General features: G+C 45.0%; 1 protein-coding gene and 1 long non-coding RNA gene across 3 annotated transcripts; one reads left to right on the forward strand and one right to left on the reverse strand.

Moving 5' to 3' along the window:
- Positions 1-8,014: 8,014 nt before the first annotated feature.
- LOC140134747 (uncharacterized) lies at positions 8,015-12,402 on the reverse strand. The gene is made up of 4 exons (XR_011856397.1): positions 11,999-12,402; positions 11,777-11,898; positions 11,141-11,337; positions 8,015-8,641 (listed from the first exon to the last, which is right to left on the reverse strand). It is a non-coding gene; the product is annotated as an uncharacterized lncRNA (long non-coding RNA).
- Positions 12,403-16,011: 3,609 nt separating this feature from the next.
- Positions 16,012-23,171, forward strand: ZBTB17 (zinc finger and BTB domain containing 17). Of its 2 annotated transcripts, none has more exons than XM_072155304.1 (15): positions 16,012-16,147; positions 17,524-17,730; positions 18,414-18,605; positions 18,690-18,803; positions 18,883-18,972; positions 19,170-19,567; positions 20,258-20,400; positions 20,481-20,781; positions 20,873-20,960; positions 21,054-21,170; positions 21,254-21,374; positions 21,449-21,579; positions 21,656-21,883; positions 22,575-22,664; positions 22,808-23,171. In XM_072155304.1, the coding sequence occupies exons 1-15, from the start codon at positions 16,141-16,143 to the stop codon at positions 23,050-23,052; spliced, it is 2,472 nt and encodes an 823-aa protein (XP_072011405.1). In that variant the 5' UTR covers positions 16,012-16,140; the 3' UTR covers positions 23,053-23,171. The 2 variants fall into 2 exon arrangements, with proteins under 2 accessions (XP_072011405.1, XP_072011404.1); XM_072155303.1 differs by having other exon boundaries at positions 16,048-16,207.
- Positions 23,172-23,793: the final 622 nt, after the last annotated feature.

Consider the following 23,793-nt stretch of genomic DNA (forward strand, 5'->3'; position numbering starts at 1 on the left):
GTCTACGAGGATGAGGGGGTGACACAAGAGCTAACAGTCTATGAGGATGAGGGGGTGACACAAGAGCTTACAGTCTATGAGGATGAGGGGGTGACACAAGAGCTTACAGTCTATGAGGATGAGGGGGTGACACAAGAGCTTACAGTCTACGAGGATGAGGGGGTGACACAAGAGCTTACAGTCTATGAGGATGAGGGGGTGACACAAGAGCTTACAGTCTATGAGGATGAGGGGGTGACACAAGAGCTTACAGTAAATGAGGATGAGGGGGTGAGACAAGAGCTTACAGTCTATGAGGGTGAGGGGTTGACAAAAGAGCTTACAGTCTATGAGGATAAGGGGGTGACACAAGAGCTTAGGGCCTATGAGGATGAGGGGGTGACACAAGAGCTTAGAGTCTATGAGGATGAGGGGGTGACACAAGAGCTTACAGTCTATGAGGATGAGGAGGTGACACAAGAGCTTACAGTCTATGAGGATGAGGAGGTGACACAAGAGCTTACAGTCTATGAGGATGAGGGTTTGACACAAGAGCTTACAGTCTATAAGGATGAGGGGGTGACACAAGAGCTTACAGTCTATGAGGATGAGGGGTGACACAAGAGCTTACAGTCTATGAGGATGAGGGGGTGACACAAGAACTTACAGTCTATGAGGATGAGGGTTGACAAAAGAGCTTACAGTCTATGAGGATAAGGGGGTGACACAAGAGCTTACAGTCTATGAGGATGAGGGGGTGACACAAGAACTTACAGTCTATGAGGATGAGGGGGTGACACAAGAGCTTACAGTCTATGAGGATGAGGGGGTGACACTAGAGCTTACAGTCTATGAGGATGAGGAGGTGACACAAGAGCTTACAGTCTATGAGGATGAGGGGGTGACACAAGAACTTACAGTCTATGAGGATGAGAGGGTGACACAAGAGCTTAGAGTCTATGAGGATAAAGGGGGTGACACAAGAGCTTACAGTCTATGAAGATGAGGAGGTGACACAAGAGCTTACATTCTATGAGGATGAGGGGATGACACAAGACCTTACAGTCTATGAAGATGAGGGGGGACACAAGAGCTTACAGTCTATGAGGATGAGGGGGTGAGACAAGAGCTTACAGTCTATGAGGATGAGGGGTTGACACAAGAGCTTCCAGTCTATGAAGATGAGGAGGTGACACAAGAGCTTACAGTCTATGAGGATGAGGGGGTGACACAAGAGCTTACAGTCTATGAGGATGAGGGGTTGACACAAGAGCTTACAGTCTATGAAGATGAGGAGGTGACACAAGAGCTTACATTCTATGAGGATGATGGGGTGACACAAGAGCTTACAGTCTATGAAGATGAGGGGGTGACACAAGAGCTTACAGTCTATGAGGATGAGGGGGTGACACAAGAGCTTACAGTCTATGAAGATGAGGGGGTGACACAAGAGCTTACAGTCTATGAGGATAAGGGGTGACACAAGAGCTTACAGTCTATGGGGATGAGGGTGGACACAAGAGCTTACAGTCTATGAGGATGAGGGGGTGACACAAGAGCTTACAGTCTATGAGGATTAGGAGGTGACACAAGAGCTTACAGTCTATGCGGATGAAGGGGTGACACAAGAGCTTACAGTCTATGAGGAGGAGAGGGTGAAACAAGAGCTTACAGTCTATGAGGATGAGGGAGTGATACAAGAGCTTACAGTCTATGAGGATGAGGGGTGACACAAGAGCTTACAGTCTATGAAGATGAGGAGGTGACACAAGAGCTTACAGTCTATGAGGATGAGGGGGTGACACAAGAGCTTACCGTCTATGAGGATGAAGGGAGGACACAAGAGGTTACAGTCTATGAGGATGAGGGGGTGACAGAAGAGCTTACAATCTATGAGGATGAGGGGGTGACAGAAGAGCTTACAATCTATGAGGATGAGGGGGTGACACAAGAGCTTACAGTCTATGAGGATGAGGGTGTGACACAAGAGCTTACAGTCTATGAGGAGGAGAGGGTGACACAAGAGCTTACAGTCTATGAGGATGAGGGGGTGACACAAGAGCTTACTGTCTATGAGGATGAGGGGGTGACACAAGAGCTTACAGTCTATGAGGATGAGGGGGTGACACAAGAGCTTACAGTCTATGAGGATGAGTAGGTGACACAAGAGCTTACAGTCTATGAGGATGAGGGGTTGGCACAAGAGCTTACAGTCTATGAGGATGAGGGGTGACACAAGAGCTTACAGTCTATGAAGATGAGGAGGTGACACAAGAGCTTACCGTCTATGAGGATGAAGGGAGGACACAAGAGGTTACAGTCTATGAGGATGAGGGGGTGACAGAAGAGCTTACAATCTATGAGGATGAGGGGGTGACACAAGAGCTTACAGTCTATGAGGATGAGGGGGTGACACAAGAGCTTACAGTCTATGAGGATGAGGGGGTGACACAAGAGCTTACCGTCTATGAGGATGAAGGGAGGACACAAGAGGTTACAGTCTATGAGGATGAGGGGGTGACAGAGAGCTTACAATCTATGAGGATGAGGGGGTGACACAAGAGCTTACAGTCTATGAGGATGAGGGGGTGACACAAGAGCTTACAGTCTATGAGGATGAGGGGTTGACACAAGAGCTTACAGTCTATGAGGGGGTGACACAAGAGCTTACAGTCTATGAGGGGTTGACACAAGAGCTTACAGTCTATGAGGGGTTGACACAAGAGCTTACAGTCTATGAGGGGTTGACACAAGAGCTTACAGTCTATGAGGGGGTGACACAAGAGTTTACAGTCTATGAGGGGGTGACACAAGAGCTTACAGTCTATGAGGGGTTGACACAAGAGCTTACAGTCTATGAGGGGGTGACAGAAGAGCTTACAATCTATGATGGAGGTTTGACACAAGAGGTATAAGAGCTTGTATAATGGTCCAGCCTTTCTTTATAAGGGAACACAAAAAATAATTTAATAAATAAAGAGGCAGCTGCTTAAACAGCCATCAGACGCCATCTTATATACAAAATCCAAAGTCAATGGCACTGCACAGAAGCCTGGAGCTTGATATCTGGAAACAGACGGAAAGAGGACACTGGGTGGATTAGTAAAGAGAGAGTTGACATTTCATGCAGTAAGTGAGTGTGATCGGCTGCCCAAGAGCTGCTTAAGAGGACGTTGGAAACTTTGGGGGTTGGGTATTAGTCTGATAGTCCGGGCAGGGCCGACTCCAGGTTTTAGTGGGCCCCTGGGCGACAGAGCCTTAGTGGGCCCCTCCATGGGCCGCCCTCCAGTGGCCACACTGCGCCCCCTCCCCCTGCAGACAGACTGACCCGGGGGACACACTGATCCCCCCCCCCCACCTCCCGGGGACACACTGATCCCCCCCCCCCCCCCCTGCGGACACACTGACCCCCCCCCCCTCTCCCCTGCGGACAGACTGATCCCCTCCAGACACATTGAACCCCCCCTCCCCCTGTGGACACAATGACCCCCCCCCTGCTGACACACTAACCCCCCCCCCCCTCTCCCCCTGTATACACACTGACCCCCCGCCCCCGGCAGACACACTGACTCCCCGCCGGAAAAGAAAAAATAATTTACCTTTCCTGGTTCCCCGGAGCAGCGCCTGCAGCTGTCTTCGGCCTGGGCCTCCAGTACGCGCCGGCTCTGAAGCCGGCACACGTGATCCGATGACTTCACCATGTGCGCCAGCTTCAGAGCTATCGCATACCCTGCGGAGCGCCGCATGGTGGGAACCGGGACAGGTGAGTTTTAGATTCTGCCTCTATGCTGCGCTCCCGACCAACGCAGCATAGAGGCAGAAACGTGATCGATCCGGATGGTGATCAATTGTACCAGTGTCTTATAGCAACACTGGTACAATTGATCCGAGGGCCCGAGTGGGCCCCTCCAGTACCCCGGGGCCCCGGCACTTTGGGGTTTGGGGTAGCAACATGGGATCAATGGAGAGGAAGGGGATAAAAGGAATACATTTTGTTTAACTACATAATGTCTATGAAGGCCTCCAAATTCATATCAGAAGAATAACAATATAAGGGTCAGATGTCGAATTCTCTTGTCCTCTCACAGACTTATTACCCTCTCCACATTAAGGACACATGCACACTCTGCCATGTAATGTGATTTTCACTGGATCATTACTGAAAGAGAAGGGATCATTCCACAGGTTCCAATATCCCAGTAAGGTAAGAAATGAAACCAACAAAGAATGGACCCACTCTCTGGAGGCCTTTTGCAGATATAACATAGATATAACATAATCCTTCATGCCCCTTATACAGTAAGGAAGTGCATATTTAGATGTATAAAGAATTTTTGACCAAATATTCAAGATTCCACAGACATCGTCCAGAAATGCTGAAATCCTGAGTGTGGCTGGAAACATCTCCAGGAGAAATCCTAGGACAAAGCTAATACTTCCTAAAGATCTACATGATTACTCTATGGCACTTGTCTATGCAGAATATAAAGTAGTGCTAAATCCTCAGCAATTCCTGAAAGTGTAAAGTTGTGTATGCGTGTTATTTCCCCTTCTACCAGTAGGAGGCAGAAGCATATCCCCCCCTCCCTCCCTCCATATTGGTCATTATCACTCCCCTTTCCTGCAGTGGAAACTGCTATTTTTAGAGACAATAGACAGAAACAGAGGGGAGCGATAAAATCCCAGATATGAAACCTGATCCTGCAGCAAATGACCAAAGTCACCTTCACAGGGCGGCAAGAAACCGGGAGAAGTCACAATAATATCACATTTATATCATCCCAGAATAATCCCGCTATGAAATTATCTATAGGGATGACAGGGCTTAACTTAAAGTGACAGCAATGAACAAACACATATGAAAAACTTTAAATTATAGTAATTTAAGTGTAAAATCTTATAAGATTAATATCTGAGCCTTTTATATGTGATACTGTCTGTATCTAATCTTATCACGTAGGATACTCTCTGTTGAGATGTGTATAATCCTACCATGTGTTATACAGTCTGTCAAGTCATGTATCTAATCCTATTATGTGTGATACTGTTTTATGTTTCATCTACCAAATCCTATCATGATGCGTGATACTGTCTGCTGAGCTGTGTATCTAATCCCATCGTGTGTGATACTGTCTGCTGAACTATGTATCCAATCCTATCATTGATAATATTCTCTGCTGAGTGATGCATCTTATCCTACCATGTTTGATAGAGTGTACTGAGTTATGTATCTAATTCTATTTTGTTACGTACTGTCTGAAGAGTCATGTATTGAATCCTGTTATGTGTGATACCGCCTGTTTGCATCATGTATCTAACCCTATCATGTGTGATACAGCCTGCTGTGTCATGTATGCAGTCCTATTATGTGTATCTAATGCTTACACGTCTGATACAACCAGCAAAGTCATGTATCTAATCCTATTTTGTGTGATATTATATCTAATGCTATTATCTTGCAATCTCCTATATCTAGGCCGTCCATGTATGATATGATTTTTATTTCATCGAAACCCACCAAGTATCTAAGCCTTTATGTGTGATACAGTCCTCTGAGCCGCTGTAAATAATTTATACATATGTGATACTAACCTGCTAAGCTACTGTATAAAAGCCTTGCGGACTGCTGTATCTGAACCTGTCACGTGTGATACTGTCTGCTGAGATACCGAATCTAACACCATCATGTGCAATGCCGTCTGCTATAGCTAAGCCTTTCTGTGGGATACTGTCTGCTGAGATACTGTATCTAATCCCTATATGTGATAAAAGGTGCAAATAAATTTGTCATGTCTAATATTATATGCTTAGTTGCTTAATACAGCTGTGTGTATCTAAGCTTATAATGTTGGATACAGTCTCTGAGAACCACCTGGGAAGTCTGGGAATATTTGGGGCAGTTAGTGACTATCATTGTGATATTATCAGTTTGCTCCCATATTGGAGACTGCAGACCTAACATAGAAGGTTTTGTGCGGTGCCCAGCTGTCCCTGGACATCCAGATCTCATTTCACAAGGGGCGATGAGAGAACAGAGGATGATTCACACCCCAAATTAGGAACTTTCCCTGGATCCAGACACTGTTAGTGCTGATCCCCTGCCCCCGCTCCTGAGTTATTTTGGGGGTTCAGGGACACTTTGTGACAGTGATGAGATGGAACACGTTGAGGACATAAAACATTTATGTTGGATAAGGTTCATGTGACCGTATAAGAAACCTCACACTGCTGTGCTCTTTGCTCTCTACATTGAGCTGCTTTACATTACCTCCCCTATGAGTGTCTGCTGCAGCATTCAACAAGAATCCTGCTGCAGCTTTTTACTTAGATCAGAGATAAAGGGCTGTGGAGCACTTCCGTGCAGAGCGTTAAGTGCACAGCAGTGTGAGGATGCACCCCCATTGCCCTTGGAGAATCTACAATCCTGGAATATAAAAGCATTTTTTCACAGTCCTGCTGCTACCAACAACTTACACAGATGTATGATTACACAGATCTCCAAGGACAATACCTACCACTGGCTGCTGCAAACTCTTACATTATCAGAGGGGTTGCTGATACCAGGCACACACATGAAATAAGATGTCTTGGGAAGATATATTAGATATATAGTAGTTCCCCTGGAGCTTTCTACACTACTTCATCCCAGTGAATGACATTGGAGCCTCTTTACACACCACAATGGCTGATAACAGAGAGCAAGGATCCTACAATTTAGCCTTTCTCTGTCTGGACATAACTGACTACCTTACCAATTCTGCAGTCAGACTCACTGCTACCTGACATGGTTGATAACAGAGAATAATAGAATTAATTCTACCTTGCATCTCAAATGAGAGATGACAAGCTGCAGTTCATTACATCTTGACACTAGGGGGCAGAAGCGTTAGCCAATATTGAATTTTGGTGTCTCTTACATCTCAGGGAGTGTGCAATGTTGCTCATAACATTTATGATGTTTGTATTATTACTTTGTTTCAGGTTTACAGTATATACACCTAAGATGTTGCGAATTCCTGACTAAAAACCAACAAAAGCATGCAAAATAGGCAAAATCTGAAAACATATTAAGGAAATACATTTACTGGTGCAGAGTATTCATTGCTGTTATATATTTATGGAAGCAGTATATTAATTACTGGTAATATGTTGTGTTCAATTCTGGTATATATATATATATATATATATATATATATATATATATATATATATGTGTGATATATAACTTTCTGGTATATATTTTTGCAGGAGGTATATACATTGGTTGTATATAATTGTGTGTACAATATTATTAATCATTAATATATACATTTACATGTGTGGCTTATTAATTGCAGGTATATATTAATATGCAGTTTATTCATTGCTAGTATATATTTACCTGTTCAGTAAATCTAATGCTGGTATACATTTATGTGTTTGGTATATTTAATGCTGGTATATATTTGCTACACTGACTTCAGTGTGAATGTTGAAAAAGTGATTGGCTTCTAAGATTTCTTTCTTATTATTTTTAATGCTTATAAGTTGGGCTAATAAAAATTTTTTTAATAGGGTTTATTAGGGTTTTCAGCTAGAAGACTGCTACCACTTTTACACAGAGCAAAGCCAAGGTGCTCTATAAGCTGTGTGAGAATACATTATGTGATAAAAAAAAACTACAATCCTTGAATTTGGGCCCATTGGGAAGTTAAAGTCATATACCCAGGATGACATCCTCTAAGGTCATGTTACAACTAGAACGTCCACCCCATGAATACATCTGATCATATGAAATCACAGCAGCTTCCATGAAGGGTGGCGAGGAATAGAAGTCCATGGAGGCTGCTGTGATTTCATGTGATCAGATATATGCATGATGTATAATTAGCCAATGTTAGAAGACTAATGGACCTGTGGCGATTTTGCCCTGGTCACATGACATGCTGAGAGGAGACAGAGAACATGGTGAGGAGTAGATGGACAAGTTTCCCGCTGTCTTGCCCTCACACTCAATATCAATTAAAAAAAAAAGGAGACAATTTTTTTATCATTTACATTTTATTTGCTGAAACTCCAGAGTTATAATCCCGCTGTGATTGGGTCTCAAGTGGGATGTAAGGTCTCTCTGTGCAGGCGTTTACTTGCTATGATGCAGCACTGGGTAAAGGCTGAGTGCAGCTAAGAGAATAAAAGCAGCAATCTGATAGGTTGCTCTAAGTGTCCTGCACCATTTTAGGGTCCTTGTCACCAATGATGTCCGTTTGTTTACGTGGATAACCAGTCCGTTATGGTTTATTTGAACGCACACAGGACGCCAACCTTCGAATCCATCGTTTCAACCTGTCCTGCAGAAATCTGCCCCCTGCCTTCTGCATTGTCTTGGGCAGGTGCCCTGTTGAGGTCTCCTGTTTTACATAGATCTTATCCATCTGAGGGCTGGCACCAAGGTCCTGGGAGGGTGCGTCGGGTCTCTGCTCCTTCATACAGCTGGTGAGGCAGGTCCTGAAGAGGCGTCTGCTAGGGGCAGCCGTAGGGGTCTGGGACGAGGGGGGAGGTGATGTGCGCACATAGCGAGGTTGTGGGGCTCCAGTAAGACAGACGCACACCCCTGTATCACAGTCTATGAGGAAGGTGTGGTGGTAGAGAGACATGGCTGCTTCACGCTGTCTGCTTACACAATCTACAAGAGAAAGAGAAAAAGCAATGAGGGAGGGTCACCCCGAGTCCTGTGCACAGTCACTCCTCTAATCACAATGGACTATAATATATATACACAAACAGAACCTCCACCCGCAGTGTCCACAATACACACCTCCACCAGCATACAAGATAAGATATGATTGGGGATGAAGGATACAGGGTCTATATGGTGTTTTGGGGGCCCTTGATCCTCATAGGTTGCAGAATCTAATGTCCCAGCTCATCCCATCAATGATGCTATCACAACTAGGGGTAACGGATTATCATATATGCGATGGCTCCTCAGATCACCACACCAGTAGGGGGCGATAGGTCGCTCACTGATGAACAAATATTATGGGAGGAAGGATTGCTGGGGCTAAAAGATTAAACCAGAGCACCTGTACAATAATCTGCTATAAGAAGGGCGACCTAATACTTTGTTTTTAGTAAATATGTGATCTCTGGTTTGTATTCAGCCTAGACGTGAGTTTCACTGTGTGGACAGGTAACACTTGTTTGAGGTTTTTGCTTTTATGATGTAATTAAATTAAGACACAATACAGTATATATGTTGGTTTATGTGTTACTGTGTTCAGTGCCATCTCACACTACCCTATTATAATAATTCTTTATTTATATGGCGCCTACAGATTACGCAGCGCTGCGCAAATCATGACAAATTGGTCCCTGTCCGCATGTTTTGAAGTGTGGGAGGAAACCGGAGGACCCAGAGGAAAGCCACGCAAGAACGGAGAGAACATACAAACGCTTTGCAGATGTTGACCTGGGACTAGAACCCAGAACCACAGCGCTGCAAGGCGGGAGTGCTACCCACTAAGCCAACCTGCTCCCCCATATTATATTCTGTTACAGAATCAGCCTCGGTTTTTGACTAGTTTCCTTATATTGGCTTCATGAATGTAGAATTTCCTCCTTTTATTTTAGATAATTCTAAATTTAAAAAAATATATATATTTCCCATTCTATATGTGTCTGTGACATCACAATTTGCTTTTATTTGATCCCATTTGCCTTTGTGGTTTGAAACCAAATGGATGAGTGAAGAAATTAGTCTGGAGCCTTTTGTCCAATTTTGATCTAATTTCTGGTTCATTGCACAAAGTTAAATTTATGTTATTTCATTTTTTTACAAAAATGTCCGTTTACAGGAATGTATCCCAGGGGCGGAAACAAGATTGGTGCAAGTGGTTATCTTCCTATTGTCTATTAAATGTCCCTGAGCGAATGATAATAGATTAATAGATAACAATAAGGAATAGCCTGTTAAGGATAAGAATGGGACTCTATGATAAGATAAGGGATAACAATAGGCTTGGGCACTGCTTTTGTACAGGGGCCATTGAGGCCTCAATTCAATTCAAGTGCAAGTGTGGGCACAGCCAGACTGTCTGATGCACCCAACTGGGAAAATGTCTTTCAATGTGTAATAGAGGTGCAGAATCTCCCTCCAAGAGATACAATACCCAAAAGTAGCCTCCGACGGCATTGTTATAAAACAGCGGGTGGTGAGAAGTACTTCTATGCCCTCTTGTGGCAACACTCAGTGTCTATTCAGACCATGACTAAGGAACTACTACAGGGTCTGTTTATGATTTACATTGGATTGTAAATGTGAAGTCTAAGATGTCTTTTTAACTATACAAAGGAGAGGAGGTCTAGACGGCCGCACCTGTGTATTCATCATTTACAGTTCTGTCTGGGAAATAACTGCATGCTGAGCTCTGCAGAGAATCCAGGTTTCTGTTTGCGTGCTGTATTATTTTGCTCACACAGCACCATCCCCATAATCACATATAGAATTATAATGTATAATATACATCATGTACAATATACATCACACACCCATCCCCATGACCAAGTATATAGGCCTGCATGCAGAGCTCCTTCCCACATAATCACAAGATTGTAATATATAATAATAATTCTTTTATATAGCGCCTACAGATTACGCAGCACTGCACAAAGCATGGCAAATTAGTCCTTACATACCCTTCCCCATAATCAAATATATACCTACACATTGCCCCTCCCCATAATAATATATACAAGACTACAATATATACCTACACATGGCCCTTCCCCACACTACACAGGACTATAATCTATACATAGTCACTTTCTTATAAGAACATATACAGTATTATTATATTATACTTCCACTTTGTGCCTCTCCATAATCACATATATACAGGACTATAACATATACATACACATAGTTCCTCCCCATAATCATATATACAGGACTATAATATATACCTGTACATAGCCCCTCCCCATAATCATATATACAGAACTTTAATATATACCTGTACATAGCCCCTCCCCATATTATATATAGAGGACTATAATATATACCTGTGCAGAGCCCCTCCCCATAATCGTATATACAGGACTATAATATATACTTGTACATACCCCCTCCCCATATTATATACATACAGAGCTATAACAAATAGCACAGCCCATCCCCTCTTACCGGCGGTGTCCTGCAGGTTGTATTTCAGGCACATTGTCTGTATTTTCCCAGGTTATCCTGTCTTTTATCCACCAGCTCCCAGGGATTGCTCCAATCAGCAGGCGGATGAGGATGGGAGGGGGGATGGGGGTCTCCCAGGATGGTACAGGCCTTGTTGTCACCGCAGCCGGTCGCAGGCAGACAGTTCTTCTTTCTACCTAAAAATGAAACATTTGTGTTTGAAATGACAACAGAATGTGACAATGGAGCAAGTCACCTCCCCCGTGTACAGCTGCTCCGTGACATTAGAGAGTAAGCTCCAGCAGCAGCTGCCCCTCCCCCATCTCCATGCAACAAATCTGCCGTGTGTGAACATATCCTCTGTACATGGTCATTGATGCAAGACCATTTGGGTCTATAAAATGAGGATGTATGCGCTTCATATGCTGCAGAATATGAAGAAATCCACCAAAACATTGTATCCAAAGTAGTGTGCCAAGATTCTGTGTAATATATATATATATATATATATATATATATATATACACACACATATATATATATATATATATTATATATACACACACATATGTATATATATGGCAGGGTGTAACCGCCACATTAAAAATCTATAATCAATAATTCACCCCTTCTTACTGTTACTTATGTGTCAGTCTTCCTTTGACGTCTAAAATTCTGTTTGTGAATCAGGACTCTCAGGATGAGCAGGTTCTTCCAGATAACGACATTTCTGATCACGGTGAAAAAATGTCATGAATCTATACAATGGAGAAACAGGATAATAAGATAAATGTGACGCTCTCCTGTTCCACTAGTGACACGCTTTCAGTATTGCAAGGGTTAATTGATGTCCTTCACCTCTGCACAGGTAATCTCCCAGGTAAACTCTGGGCCTCAATGGGTTTATTTGTATCATAAACAGAAAGAGAAGCTACAGGAGGGAGGGAGGCTGCCGGGTGACATTCTGATCCGGAGAGGACTCCTGTCAAAGTTCACAACAGAACAATGAGCCAGAGACTGTATCACACATGAAAGAAGTAGATACACTAGCTCAGGAGGCTGTATCACACATGTAAGGATTAGATACTGCAGCTTAGCAGACAATATCACACAACATAGGGGTAGATACAGTGGCTATGCAGTCAGTATCATACAATAGGATTAGATACATTACCTGAGCAGTCAGTATCACACATGACAGAATTAGATAGTGGCTATGCAGTCAGTATCACACGATAGGATTAGATACATTAGCTGAGCAGTCAGTATCACACGATAGGATTAGATACATTAGCTGAGCAGTCAGTATCACACGATAGGATTAGATACATTACCTGAGCAGTCAGTATCACACATGACAGAATTAGATAGTGGCTATGCAGTCAGTATCACACGATAGGATTAGATACATTAGCTGAGCAGTCAGTATCACACATGACAGAATTAGATAGTGGCTATGCAGTCAGTATCACACGATAGGATTAGATACATTAGCTGAGCAGTCAGCTTTAAACATGATAGAATTAGATACAGTGGCTGAACAGACAGTATCACACATGATGGACTACATACAGCGGCTCAGTAGAGGGTATTGCACATGATTGGATTAGATACAGCAGCTGAGCAGTCACACATGGTAGAATGCTGGGGGCACATTCACACGATGCGTTGCGCGTCACATTTAGAAGATGCAGTGGAAACTTAATGTAACCTCAGCATGTGATCAAAGCTGAAGCCAGTGGAATGCATCAAAAACGCAACGCACAGAGCAAAAAATTTTGAAACAGGTCCTGGTCCTGCCGCTGTCTTTTTTTACTGGCAGGTGAGAGGACCTCATATGCTCAGGACAAGAGGGTAACATGGCACCATGGGTCTTTTGGTTCTATAGATGTCAAACGGCCTCAAAACGCACAGGGTTGGGTCACGGCTGATCACATATGCATTTGTATTCAGACGCATGCGATCAGCACCCGGGGTCTTGTATTGTCCAAATGTAGGACACTGGGTGATGAATGCAGATTGCATACGTTTGCATACAAATGCATAGGCGAACGTTTGTGGCCCACCCCTGTTTGCTTCAATTCCGATTCAATATGGAATCAAAATCACCCTTAAATACATCAAACGTGATAGAATTAGACACATTGGTCCAGCAAACCATATTACACATGATAGGATTAGTTACAAAGGTTCAACAGACAGTATCACACATTATATGTTTGGATACACAGCTCAAAAGAAGTGTGATAGGATTAGATAAAAAGATTCAGCAGACAGTATCACACGTGATGGGATTAGATACTCGGTTCAGCAGACAGTATCACACGTGATGGGATTAGATACTCGGTTCAGCAGACAGTATCACACGTGATGGGATTAGATACTCGGTTCAGCAGACAGTATCACACATGATAGGATTAGATACTCGGTTCAGCAGACAGTATCACACGTGATAGAATTAGACACATTGGTCCAGCAAACCATATTACACATGATAGGATTAGTTACAAAGGTTCAACAGACAGTATCACACATTATATGTTTGGATACACAGCTCAAAAGAAGTGTGATAGGATTAGATAAAAAGATTCAGCAGACAGTATCACACGTGATGGGATTAGATACTCGGTTCAGCAGACAGTATCACACGTGATGGGATTAGATACTCGGTTCAGCAGACAGTATCACACGTGATGGGATTAGATACTCGGTTCAGCAGACAGTATCACACGTGATGGGATTAGATACTCGGTTCAGCAGACAGTATCACACGTGATGGGATTAGATACTCGGTTCAGCAGACAGTATCACACGTGATGGGATTAGATACTCGGTTCAGCAGACAGTATCACACGTGATGGGATTAGATACTCGGTTCAGCAGACAGTATCACACGTGATGGGATTAGATACTCGGTTCAGCAGACAGTATCACACGTGATGGGATTAGATACTCGGTTCAGCAGACAGTATCACACGTGATGGGATTAGATACTCGGTTCAGCAGACAGTATCACACATGATAGGATTAGATACTCAGTTCAGCAGACAGTATCACACATGATGATATTAGATACTCGGTTCTGCAGACAGTATCACACATGATGATATTAGATACTCGGTTCTGCAGACAGTATCACACGTGATGGGATTAGATACTCGGTTCAGCAGACAGTATCACACGTGATGGGATTAGATACTCGGTTCAGCAGACAGTATCACACGTGATGGGATTAGATACTCGGTTCAGCAGACAGTATCACACGTGATGGGATTAGATACTCGGTTCAGCAGACAGTATCACACGTGATGGGATTAGATACTCGGTTCAGCAGACAGTATCACACGTGATGGGATTAGATACTCGGTTCAGCAGACAGTATCACACGTGATGGGATTAGATACTCGGTTCAGCAGGCAGTATCACACGTGATGGGATTAGATACTCGGTTCAGCAGACAGTATCACACGTGATGGGATTAGATACTCGGTTCAGCAGACAGTATCACACGTGATGGGATTAGATACTCGGTTCAGCAGACAGTATCACACGTGATGGGATTAGATACTCGGTTCAGCAGACAGTATCACACGTGATGGGATTAGATACTCGGTTCAGCAGACAGTATCACACGTGATGGGATTAGATACTCGGTTCAGCAGACAGTATCACACGTGATGGGATTAGATACTCGGTTCAGCAGACAGTATCACACGTGATGGGATTAGATACTCGGTTCAGCAGACAGTATCACACGTGATGGGATTAGATACTCGGTTCAGCAGACAGTATCACACATGATAGGATTAGATACTCGGTTCAGCAGACAGTATCACACGTGATAGAATTAGATACATTGGTCCAGCAAACCATATTACACATGATAGGATTAGTTACAAAGGTTCAACAGACTGTATCACACATTATATGATTGGATACACAGCTCAAAAGAAGTGTGATAGGATTAGATAAAAAGATTCAGCAGACAGTATCACACATGATGGGATTAGATACTCGGTTCAGCAGACAGTATCACACATGATGGGATTAGATACTCGGTTCAGCAGACAGTATCACAAATGATGGGATTAGATACTCGGTTCAGCAGACAGTATCACAAATGATGGGATTAGATACTCAGTTCAGCAGACAGTATCACACGTGATGGGATTAGATACTCAGTTCAGCAGACAGTATCACACGTGATGGGATTAGATACTCGGTTAAGCAGACAGTATCACACGTGATGGGATTAGATACTCGGTTAAGCAGACAGTATCACACGTGATAGGATTAGATACTCGGTTCAGCAGACAGTATCACACGTGATGGGATTAGATACTCGGTTCAGCAGACAGTATCACACATGATGATATTAGATACTCGGTTCAGCAGACAGTATCACACATGATGATATTAGATACTCGGTTCTGCAGACAGTATCACACATGATGGGATTAGATACTCGGTTAAGCAGACAGTATCACACGTGATAGGATTAGATACTCGGTTCAGCAGACAGTATCACACATGATGATATTAGATACTCGGTTCAGCAGACAGTATCACACATGATGATATTAGATACTCGGTTCAGCAGACAGTATCACACATGATGATATTAGATACTCGGTTCTGCAGACAGTATCACACATGATGAGATTATTAGATACTCGGTTCAGCAGACAGTATCACACATGATGGGATTAGATACAAGGGTACAGTATCATGCATTATATTGTAGATGACTTGTTAGGTGCATTAGTTATCTGTTCCACCAATAATCGCCATTAAGAATCCTTTATTCTTCAGGAGGATAAGGGCAATCCAAGAACAAATATGGCGGCGAGGTAAGGTAACATCCCGGTGATGACGTACGATGACGTATACGGAAGTGCGCCGAGCTTTAAGCTTTTGACTTCCGACCTTCTCCAAGATGGCGGCGCCCTTTGTCCGGCTGTAGTCTCCGCTATAGGATGTGATTTCTCCGCGGCTCAGGGATGGCAGGTACCGGGAGGGTCGGTGTGTGTGGTGACGGCGCATCTCTGTGCCTCGTCCTGCCTCCAGGTGTGTGACTGCGGCGGACATGTCAGTGTGAACGGCCATGTGTGAGAGCAGAGCCACGGCCATGACGTCATTTGTGTCTCATCTGCCTCGTCTTTATATATAACGTCACATCACCTGTATGTCATATACCTCATCCATTCTGTGATGTCAGAGCTAACCTCCCCCTTTGTCATGTGATCTCAGGAGTATAGGATGCCCCTCCCCCTTGTGTCATGTGACCTCAGGTGTATAGGGTGCCCCTCCCCCTTGTGTCATGTATCTGAGGTGTATAGGGTGCTCCTCCCCCTTGTGTCATGTGATCTGAGGTGTATAGGGTGCTCCTCCCCCTTGTGTCATGTGATCTGTGGTGTATAGGGTGCTCCTCCCCCTTGTGTCATGTGATCTCAGGTGTATATAATGCACCTCCTTATGTGTCATGTGATCTCAGGTGTATATAATGCACCTCCTTATGTGTCATGTGATCTCAGGTGTATATAATGCACCTCCTTATGTGTCATGTGATCTCAGGTGTATATAATGCACCTCCTTATGTGTCATGTGATCTCAGGTGTATATAATGCACCTCCTTATGTGTCATGTGATCTCAGGTGTATATAATGCACCTCCTTATGTGTCATGTGATCTCAGGTGTATATAATGCACCTCCTTATGTGTCATGTGATCTCAGGTGTATATAATGCACCTCCTTATGTGTCATGTGATCTCAGGTGTATATAATGCACCTCCTTATGTGTCATGTGATCTCAGGTGTATATAATGCACCTCCTTATGTGTCATGTGATCTCAGGTGTATAGGATGCACCTCCTTATGTGTCATGTGATCTCAGGTGTATAGGATGCACCTCCTTATGTGTCATGTGATCTCAGGTGTATAGGATGCTCCTCCCCCTCGTGTAATGTGATCCCAATTGTATATGGTGCCCCTCCCCCTCGTGTAATGTGATCCCAATTGTATATGGTGCCCCTCCCCCTTGTGTCATGTGATCTGAGGTGTATGGGGTGCCCCTCCCCCTTGTGTCATGTGATCTGAGGTGTATGGGGTGCCCCTCCCCCTTGTGTCATGTGATCTGAGGTGTATGGGGTGCCCCTCCCCCTTGTGTCATGTGATCTGAGGTGTATGGGGTGCCCCTCCCCCTTGTGTCATGTGATCTGAGGTGTATGGGGTGCCCCTCCCCCTTGTGTCATGTGATCCCCAGTGTATATGATGCCCGTCAGCCTGTGTCATGTAACATACGGTGTATATTGTCTCATACATATAAGCTTACACTCTATTTTGTGCCCCTCCCCCACATGACCTATATCTCTGTTGTGTTCAGCCATGGATTTCCCTCAGCACAGTCAGCTCGTCCTGGAGCAGCTGAACCAGCAGCGACAGCTGGGCCTCCTGTGTGACTGCACCTTTGTGGTGGACGGCATAGATTTTAAAGCGCACAAGGCAGTGCTCGCGGCCTGCAGCCAGTACTTCCGCATGCTGTTCGTGGAGCAGAAAGACGTGGTTCACCTGGACATCAGCAACGCAGCAGGTAAGGAACGCATCGCTGCTACGCGGCTGGTGACAAACACACTGCGGCTACATGTGACGCACACAGCACCAGGTTCACCAGTAATCAGAAATCTTATTATTTACACACATAAACAAATAGAAACATTGTAACAAAACCCACGGCCTTAAAGTAGCACAAACTTCTCCAATACAGTGAATGTTGCAAAATGCAATCCGTAATATCACCTAGCGGCACCAAATGTAAATGTACCAAAATCTTGTTTATACTCCAGAATTCTGTTAAATGAAAGCGCAGCTCACCTGTCTCACCATCCCACTGTGTCATAAATACAAAGTGTGGAGCGCGCAGGGTTAAAAGCTGCACCTCTGTCTTTTAATTCTGATGCTTTCTGTCAGTACTGCTGATAATCTGCCTTGTAGGTTTACACAGCTGAGGGTTTGTTACACTGTATTAGTGCTGTTGAGAGCTATCATACCAAGGACAAGAGAGAGACATGTGGGCTGATGTGTTAATATAGTGCAAAGAGTAACAAACCCTCAGCTCTGAGAAGCACCAGGTCAGTCTTTGAAAGTAAATTGTGAATGTTTACATTCACTGTCAGTAAGCAGAGATTTGGTAAATGTTATGTGTTAGTCATCTGCGTATTAGGATCTTGCCTGGTGCAGTGTAGATCTTCTCTAAGGTCGTCTCTTCTGTCTCAGGTCTGGGTCAGGTGCTGGAATTCATGTACACGGCGCGGCTGAATCTGACTCGGGAGAATGTGGAAGACGTCTTGGCTGTGGCCGGATTTCTGCAGATGCAGGAGATTGTGAATGCGTGCACAGCCCTGAAGTCTCTGAGTATAACCTCCACCCCGGGACCACACAGCATAGGACCCCTCACATCCGGACAAGGTAGTGGGTAGCTGTGGGCTGCCGGCGTCCAGCCTGTGGGTAGATTGTGCGTGTACTCATCAGTCTTGCCCTCCTCTCCTGTAGATATTGCCACTTACTCCCCTCCGGCCGTAGAGGGGGAGAGTGAGCTGGAGACGAGCAACGCCACCACCACTGTGTACCCGCTGGGTGAAGCAGCAGATGGAGCCCGTCAAGAGGGTAAGACCACAGAGTATTCAGATAAGTGGATACCCTCTTAGAAAAGCTGCGGAAAGTTTATTTTCAATTGTACTTGCAGGGGGTGAAATTGGTAAAGTGCGATCTGAGGAGGTGAGTGGAGCGGAGCCGCAGCCTGAGGAGGAGCCATCGCTGATGAACACAGAGGCAGGTGAGGGCTGTCATGTGTTGGTGCTAAATTCTGTGCCTATCCTGAAAATCCATCCAACCACAAGGTTGCCACACACTCCGTCAGAGAGAAGGGTGGCGCTCTTTTTAGGGAGACAGTTTAACTAACCTACCGCAGTAGATCCATAGTGCTCCCTTCCCATGACATCTTTATAAGAGGGCTTCTCTCCACGGCAACAGATGCTGATGACAGAGCAGTGAAGTTGGGCGATTTATTATCTTCTGCTGCCTGGTCCCCAACTGCTCAGGAGAAGACTGAAGATGTCCCGATGGAGGAGTCTCAGGCCCCGGATGAGGAGCTGCCCAGTGACCAGGCTGCTGGTAGTGACTCTTCACTAGAACAGACCACTACTCCACTCCCAGAAGAAGTTAGCGAGGACCTGTGTCCCCCGATTCAGGGGCCAGAGCATGAGACTGCAGATGATGATCAGGAAGATAATGGAGACGACAGTGATGAGAGTGCAGCAAAATCTTCCGACGACATGCCAGGACCCCAGAGACAACTGCGCTCAGGAGCCACAAACTACACAGACCGTACCGAGTCCCGACCGTACAGCTCAACAACTCATGTGTGTGAGGTGAGTGAGGGTGCACCGTACAGCACTGCTACTCCATTTATTAGTCTGCTGCATGAGGTAGAATATTTTCTAACACTATACCCTATAATAAAAACCTCAGCTGCTGCAGAACCTCTCTTTTTTTTAAAGCAAACACAGGAGCTTCATGTCAATTCAGCAGCAATAATATTTGAGTGGTTGTCCACTTTTAGCAAATAATTGATGTAGTTTGGGTCAAGAAAAGTTCTACAAATTTCCAATATACTTTTCGCGAGCATCAATTCTTATTTCCTATGGATAGAAACCTGTCCCTGGTCATGTGATGTCACACAGGTGTACGGCTCGTTATACCAGAGCCTAATTAGAGGTGAAATATTGTGCACCTGTGTGACGTCACATGACCAGGGATATAACGAGATGTGCGCCTGGGTGACATCACATGACTAGGGATATATAATGAGCCGTGTACCTATGTGACATCACATGAACAGAGCCATGCATTTGTGTGACATCACATGACTAAGGACCGGTTTCTAGACATAGAAAGTAAACATAGATCTAGAACGGAATTTATTCATAAATTAGATTGAAAAGTTGGCAAACTCTTCATTACTCGCACAATATCAATAATGAAAATGGACAACCCCTTTAAGCTGTATGCTCCTGAAGATGTGCTCTTTTTGTCATTTATGGACGTGTCTTTTGTTCCAGTATTGCAGCAAGGAATTTACCCACACAGGGAACTACACGCGACACGTTCGGATCCACACGGGTGAGAAACCGTATCGCTGTCACGAGTGCGACAAAGCATTCTCTGACCCTGCGGCCTGCAAAGCGCATGAGAAGACGCACAGGTGGGTGGCATGGGATGTCCTCCTGTGGATGGAAGGTGGTAGGATGATTGTATAAGTGTTACCTCTTCTCTTGTATTTAGCCCATTAAAGCCCCACGGCTGTGACGACTGTGGGAAGAGTTACCGTCTGGTCAGCCTGCTCAATCTCCACAAGAAGCGTCACATCGGAGAGACCAACTACTACTGCAAGGTGTGCAGCAAACTCTTCACAACATCGGGCAACCTCAAGAGGCACCAACTGGTCCACAGCGGAGAGAAGCCCTATATGTGCGAGTACTGCAACCGGCCGTTCTCTGATCCCACCTCCAAGATGCGGCACCTGGAGACTCACGACACCAACAAGGAGCACAAGTGTCCACACTGCGACAAGAAGTTTAACCAGGTGGGAGCGATGTTGTCAGTGAGTAAATGAGCCTGGTGTGTGGGGCAGGGGAGCAGATACCATGTCCCCTGTTCTTTGGCTTTCTCTACAGCTCGGGAATCTGAAAGCTCACCTTAAAATCCACATTGCTGACGGACCCCTGAAGTGCAGAGAGTGCGGGAAGCAGTTTACCACCTCAGGTAAGGAGCTGAGTGGTGAAGGGTTATGTTACTAAGATCTGCCCACCCACATCAGGGTGATCTGACCCCCCAATTGTTACTTCTATCCCACAGGAAACCTGAAGAGACATCTGCGCATCCACAGTGGGGAGAAACCCTATGTCTGTGTCCATTGCAAGAGGAAATTTGCGGATCCTGGGGCATTGCAGCGGCACGTGCGGACCCACACCGGTAATGCTACACCCTCGCTGTTTACAATCTGTACATTACTGTGTGCTTGTTTTGCTACTGTAACGTAACACTGTGTTGTGCAGGAGAGAAGCCGTGTCTGTGTGTAATATGCGGAAAGGCGTTCACGCAGGCCAGCTCCTTGATAGCGCATGTCCGCCAGCACACGGGGGAGAAGCCGTATGTCTGTGAGCGCTGTGGAAAGAGGTGAGTCTTGGAAGAGAACGTGTGGTGGTCCTGGCTACCTCACCTGCTGATCTAACCAGTCTTCTCTCCATTAGGTTTGTTCAGTCCAGCCAGCTGGCCAATCACATCCGTCACCACGATAACATCCGGCCGCACAAGTGTAACGTCTGTAACAAGGCTTTTGTGAACGTGGGAGACCTGACAAAACACGTCATTATCCATACGGGTGAGGACCTTCTCTGCTTGACGGGTATATAAGCACTTGATGAACACGGTGGCAGTAACATTATCATATTGTACAGGGGAGAAGCCTTACCTGTGCGACAAGTGTGGCCGCGGGTTCAATCGCGTCGACAACCTGCGTTCTCATGTGAAAACCGTTCACAAGGGCAGAGCCGGCATGAAAATGGTGGACAGAGAAGAAGGGGAAATAGACGAAGAAGAGATCAACATTGTAACCGTAGCACCTGATGAGATGGTGACACTGGCTACAGAGGACATTGACAATACAGGAGTTACAGAGCTGACAGGTGAGTCACCCATTACATATAGATTTTATACAGAAGTGATAGGATGTGTATGATGGAAGTATTAGGCTTTCCTGACTGCTTATTCTGATGCCAGCTATAAGTATGTGCCAGGGGCTGTAATGCCACCATGACTTATGCTCCCAGACACATAAGAAAGATTACAGTCCTAGAAACATGAATTAAGCTCGGCCTCAAATGCACATACATTTCAAAGGGAAGAGGACAAGCGGCTTTCTAAATTACTCCCCAACTTGACATCAGATTTTACTCCATTAAACTACCAGCTCCCAGGTAGGGAATGAAATCCCTTATATATGTGAAAAAAAATCTCCTCCAAAGTTGTTTGCAAATGTTCAGAGAAGAGTCAAATTTTACCTTTTGAGTCAGGTGTGATGCTGCAGGTGGAGTGTCACTTCAGACGCCATCAGTATGTAAGGGGTTAACACAGACTATTGATGCCAGCACCAATCGCGGTTGTTAACGGTGGGTGTTTGCTGCAATATGCAACAAACACCATTATGTATGGAGAGGGCTTAGCCCAAGAGCCCTCTCCATACACCCCTTGCCACGCGCCAATGTAAACTAAGGAATCCCTTTTAAAACCATAGAGCCCGAGGAACCCTTAATTTGGTTCATTTGAGCTGTCAGAGAAGGAGGACTTGATGTCTAAGCTTTGCTCCTTTTCTTCCAGTGGTTCCCATCTCGGCCTCGGTCACAGCTGATGAAACAGAAGCGTTAAAAGCGGAGATCTCCAAAGCTGTGAAGCAGGTGCAGGAAGCAGGTAACTACCACCAGCAGGGGGTGCACTTGTCATGTGGGGGCAGAAATTGTTACTGAAAGTCTCCACATATCAGATGTCCTCATTGGCGGGCAGCGAACCCCTTCCTTGTGATTTGTGTCCTAACTCCAGTCTCTCTCTTCCAGACCCGAACACACAGATCCTGTACGCCTGTGATTCCTGCGGAGAAAAGTTCCTGGATGCCAACAGCCTGGCGGAGCACGTCCGGATGCACACGGCGCAGGCGCTGGTCATGTTTCAGGCAGACACAGACCTTTATCAGCAGTACAATGCACAGACCACGTGGCACGCCGAGCAGGTGGTCCAATCCAACGAGCTTCTCTTTCGCCAGCGAGATGGGACAGACGTGCAGCCTCGGCCCATGGATTGAACTCGGCCAAGGAGCTCCCACTGCATTTCACAGGATTTTGACATTTGAGCTGTACTTTGTGATAACTTATGGCCTGTACCAGCGCCCGATGTATGCATTCAATAAATATTATTTTTTAATGTGTGTGTAAGAAGAGCGGCCACAATGTACATAGAGAGGATGATGATGGTGGCCTCTTGTCTCTTTTACAATGCGCAGGTTTGATTTCTGTTCTCAGCCATTGCCTGGATCTCATTTAAAGGGATTGTGCCAGCGGGTGTGAGCATGCAGTACTGTCAGCAGTGTTAGGTATTGTCCCTGGAGATCTGTGTAATCTTACCTTTTATGTATGTTGTTAGTAGCAGCAGGACTGTGAAAAATGTATCTTTTATTATCTGTAATATGACACCAGCCTCAAGTGCTGCCTCTTCCCCCTGCAGCCTCTATCCTTGCTCTTCTCTGCCCATTTTCTCATGAACTTGAAGATTTGTTTTCATACATAAAAAGATAAGATTAAAATATAAAAAAATGTAGATACATTTCATACCCAGATGGAGGAGGCTTCCTGTCGCTGCAGTTTTTGTGTTAGGTATTGTAATTGGAGATCTGTGTAATCTTATGCATGTTGTTAGTAGCAGCAGGACTGTGAAAAATGTATCTTTATTCCAGGACTGTACCTAAACAAGTCCTCACACTGCTGTGCTCTGAACAGCTCCATTAACCCTCCCCTCTCCTAAGAAAAAGCTCTATTCAACCTGAAGC

Source organism: Engystomops pustulosus, chromosome 6 (assembly GCF_040894005.1).
Source record: "Engystomops pustulosus chromosome 6, aEngPut4.maternal, whole genome shotgun sequence".
Lineage (NCBI taxonomy): Eukaryota > Metazoa > Chordata > Amphibia > Anura > Leptodactylidae > Engystomops > Engystomops pustulosus.

What these genes read in the sequence shown, in the direction of transcription:
- ZBTB17 (XM_072155303.1), top strand. Translation starts at nt 16,141, where the DNA reads ATGGCAGGTACCGGGAGGGTCGGTGTGTGTGGTGACGGCGCATCTCTG. An exon ending in CAACAACTCATGTGTGTGAG is followed by an intron (nt 19,568 to 20,257) that starts GTGAGTGAGGGT and finishes CTTTTGTTCCAG; the next exon opens with TATTGCAGCAAGGAATTTAC. An exon ending in ACACGTCATTATCCATACGG is followed by an intron (nt 21,580 to 21,655) that starts GTGAGGACCTTC and finishes CATATTGTACAG; the next exon opens with GGGAGAAGCCTTACCTGTGC.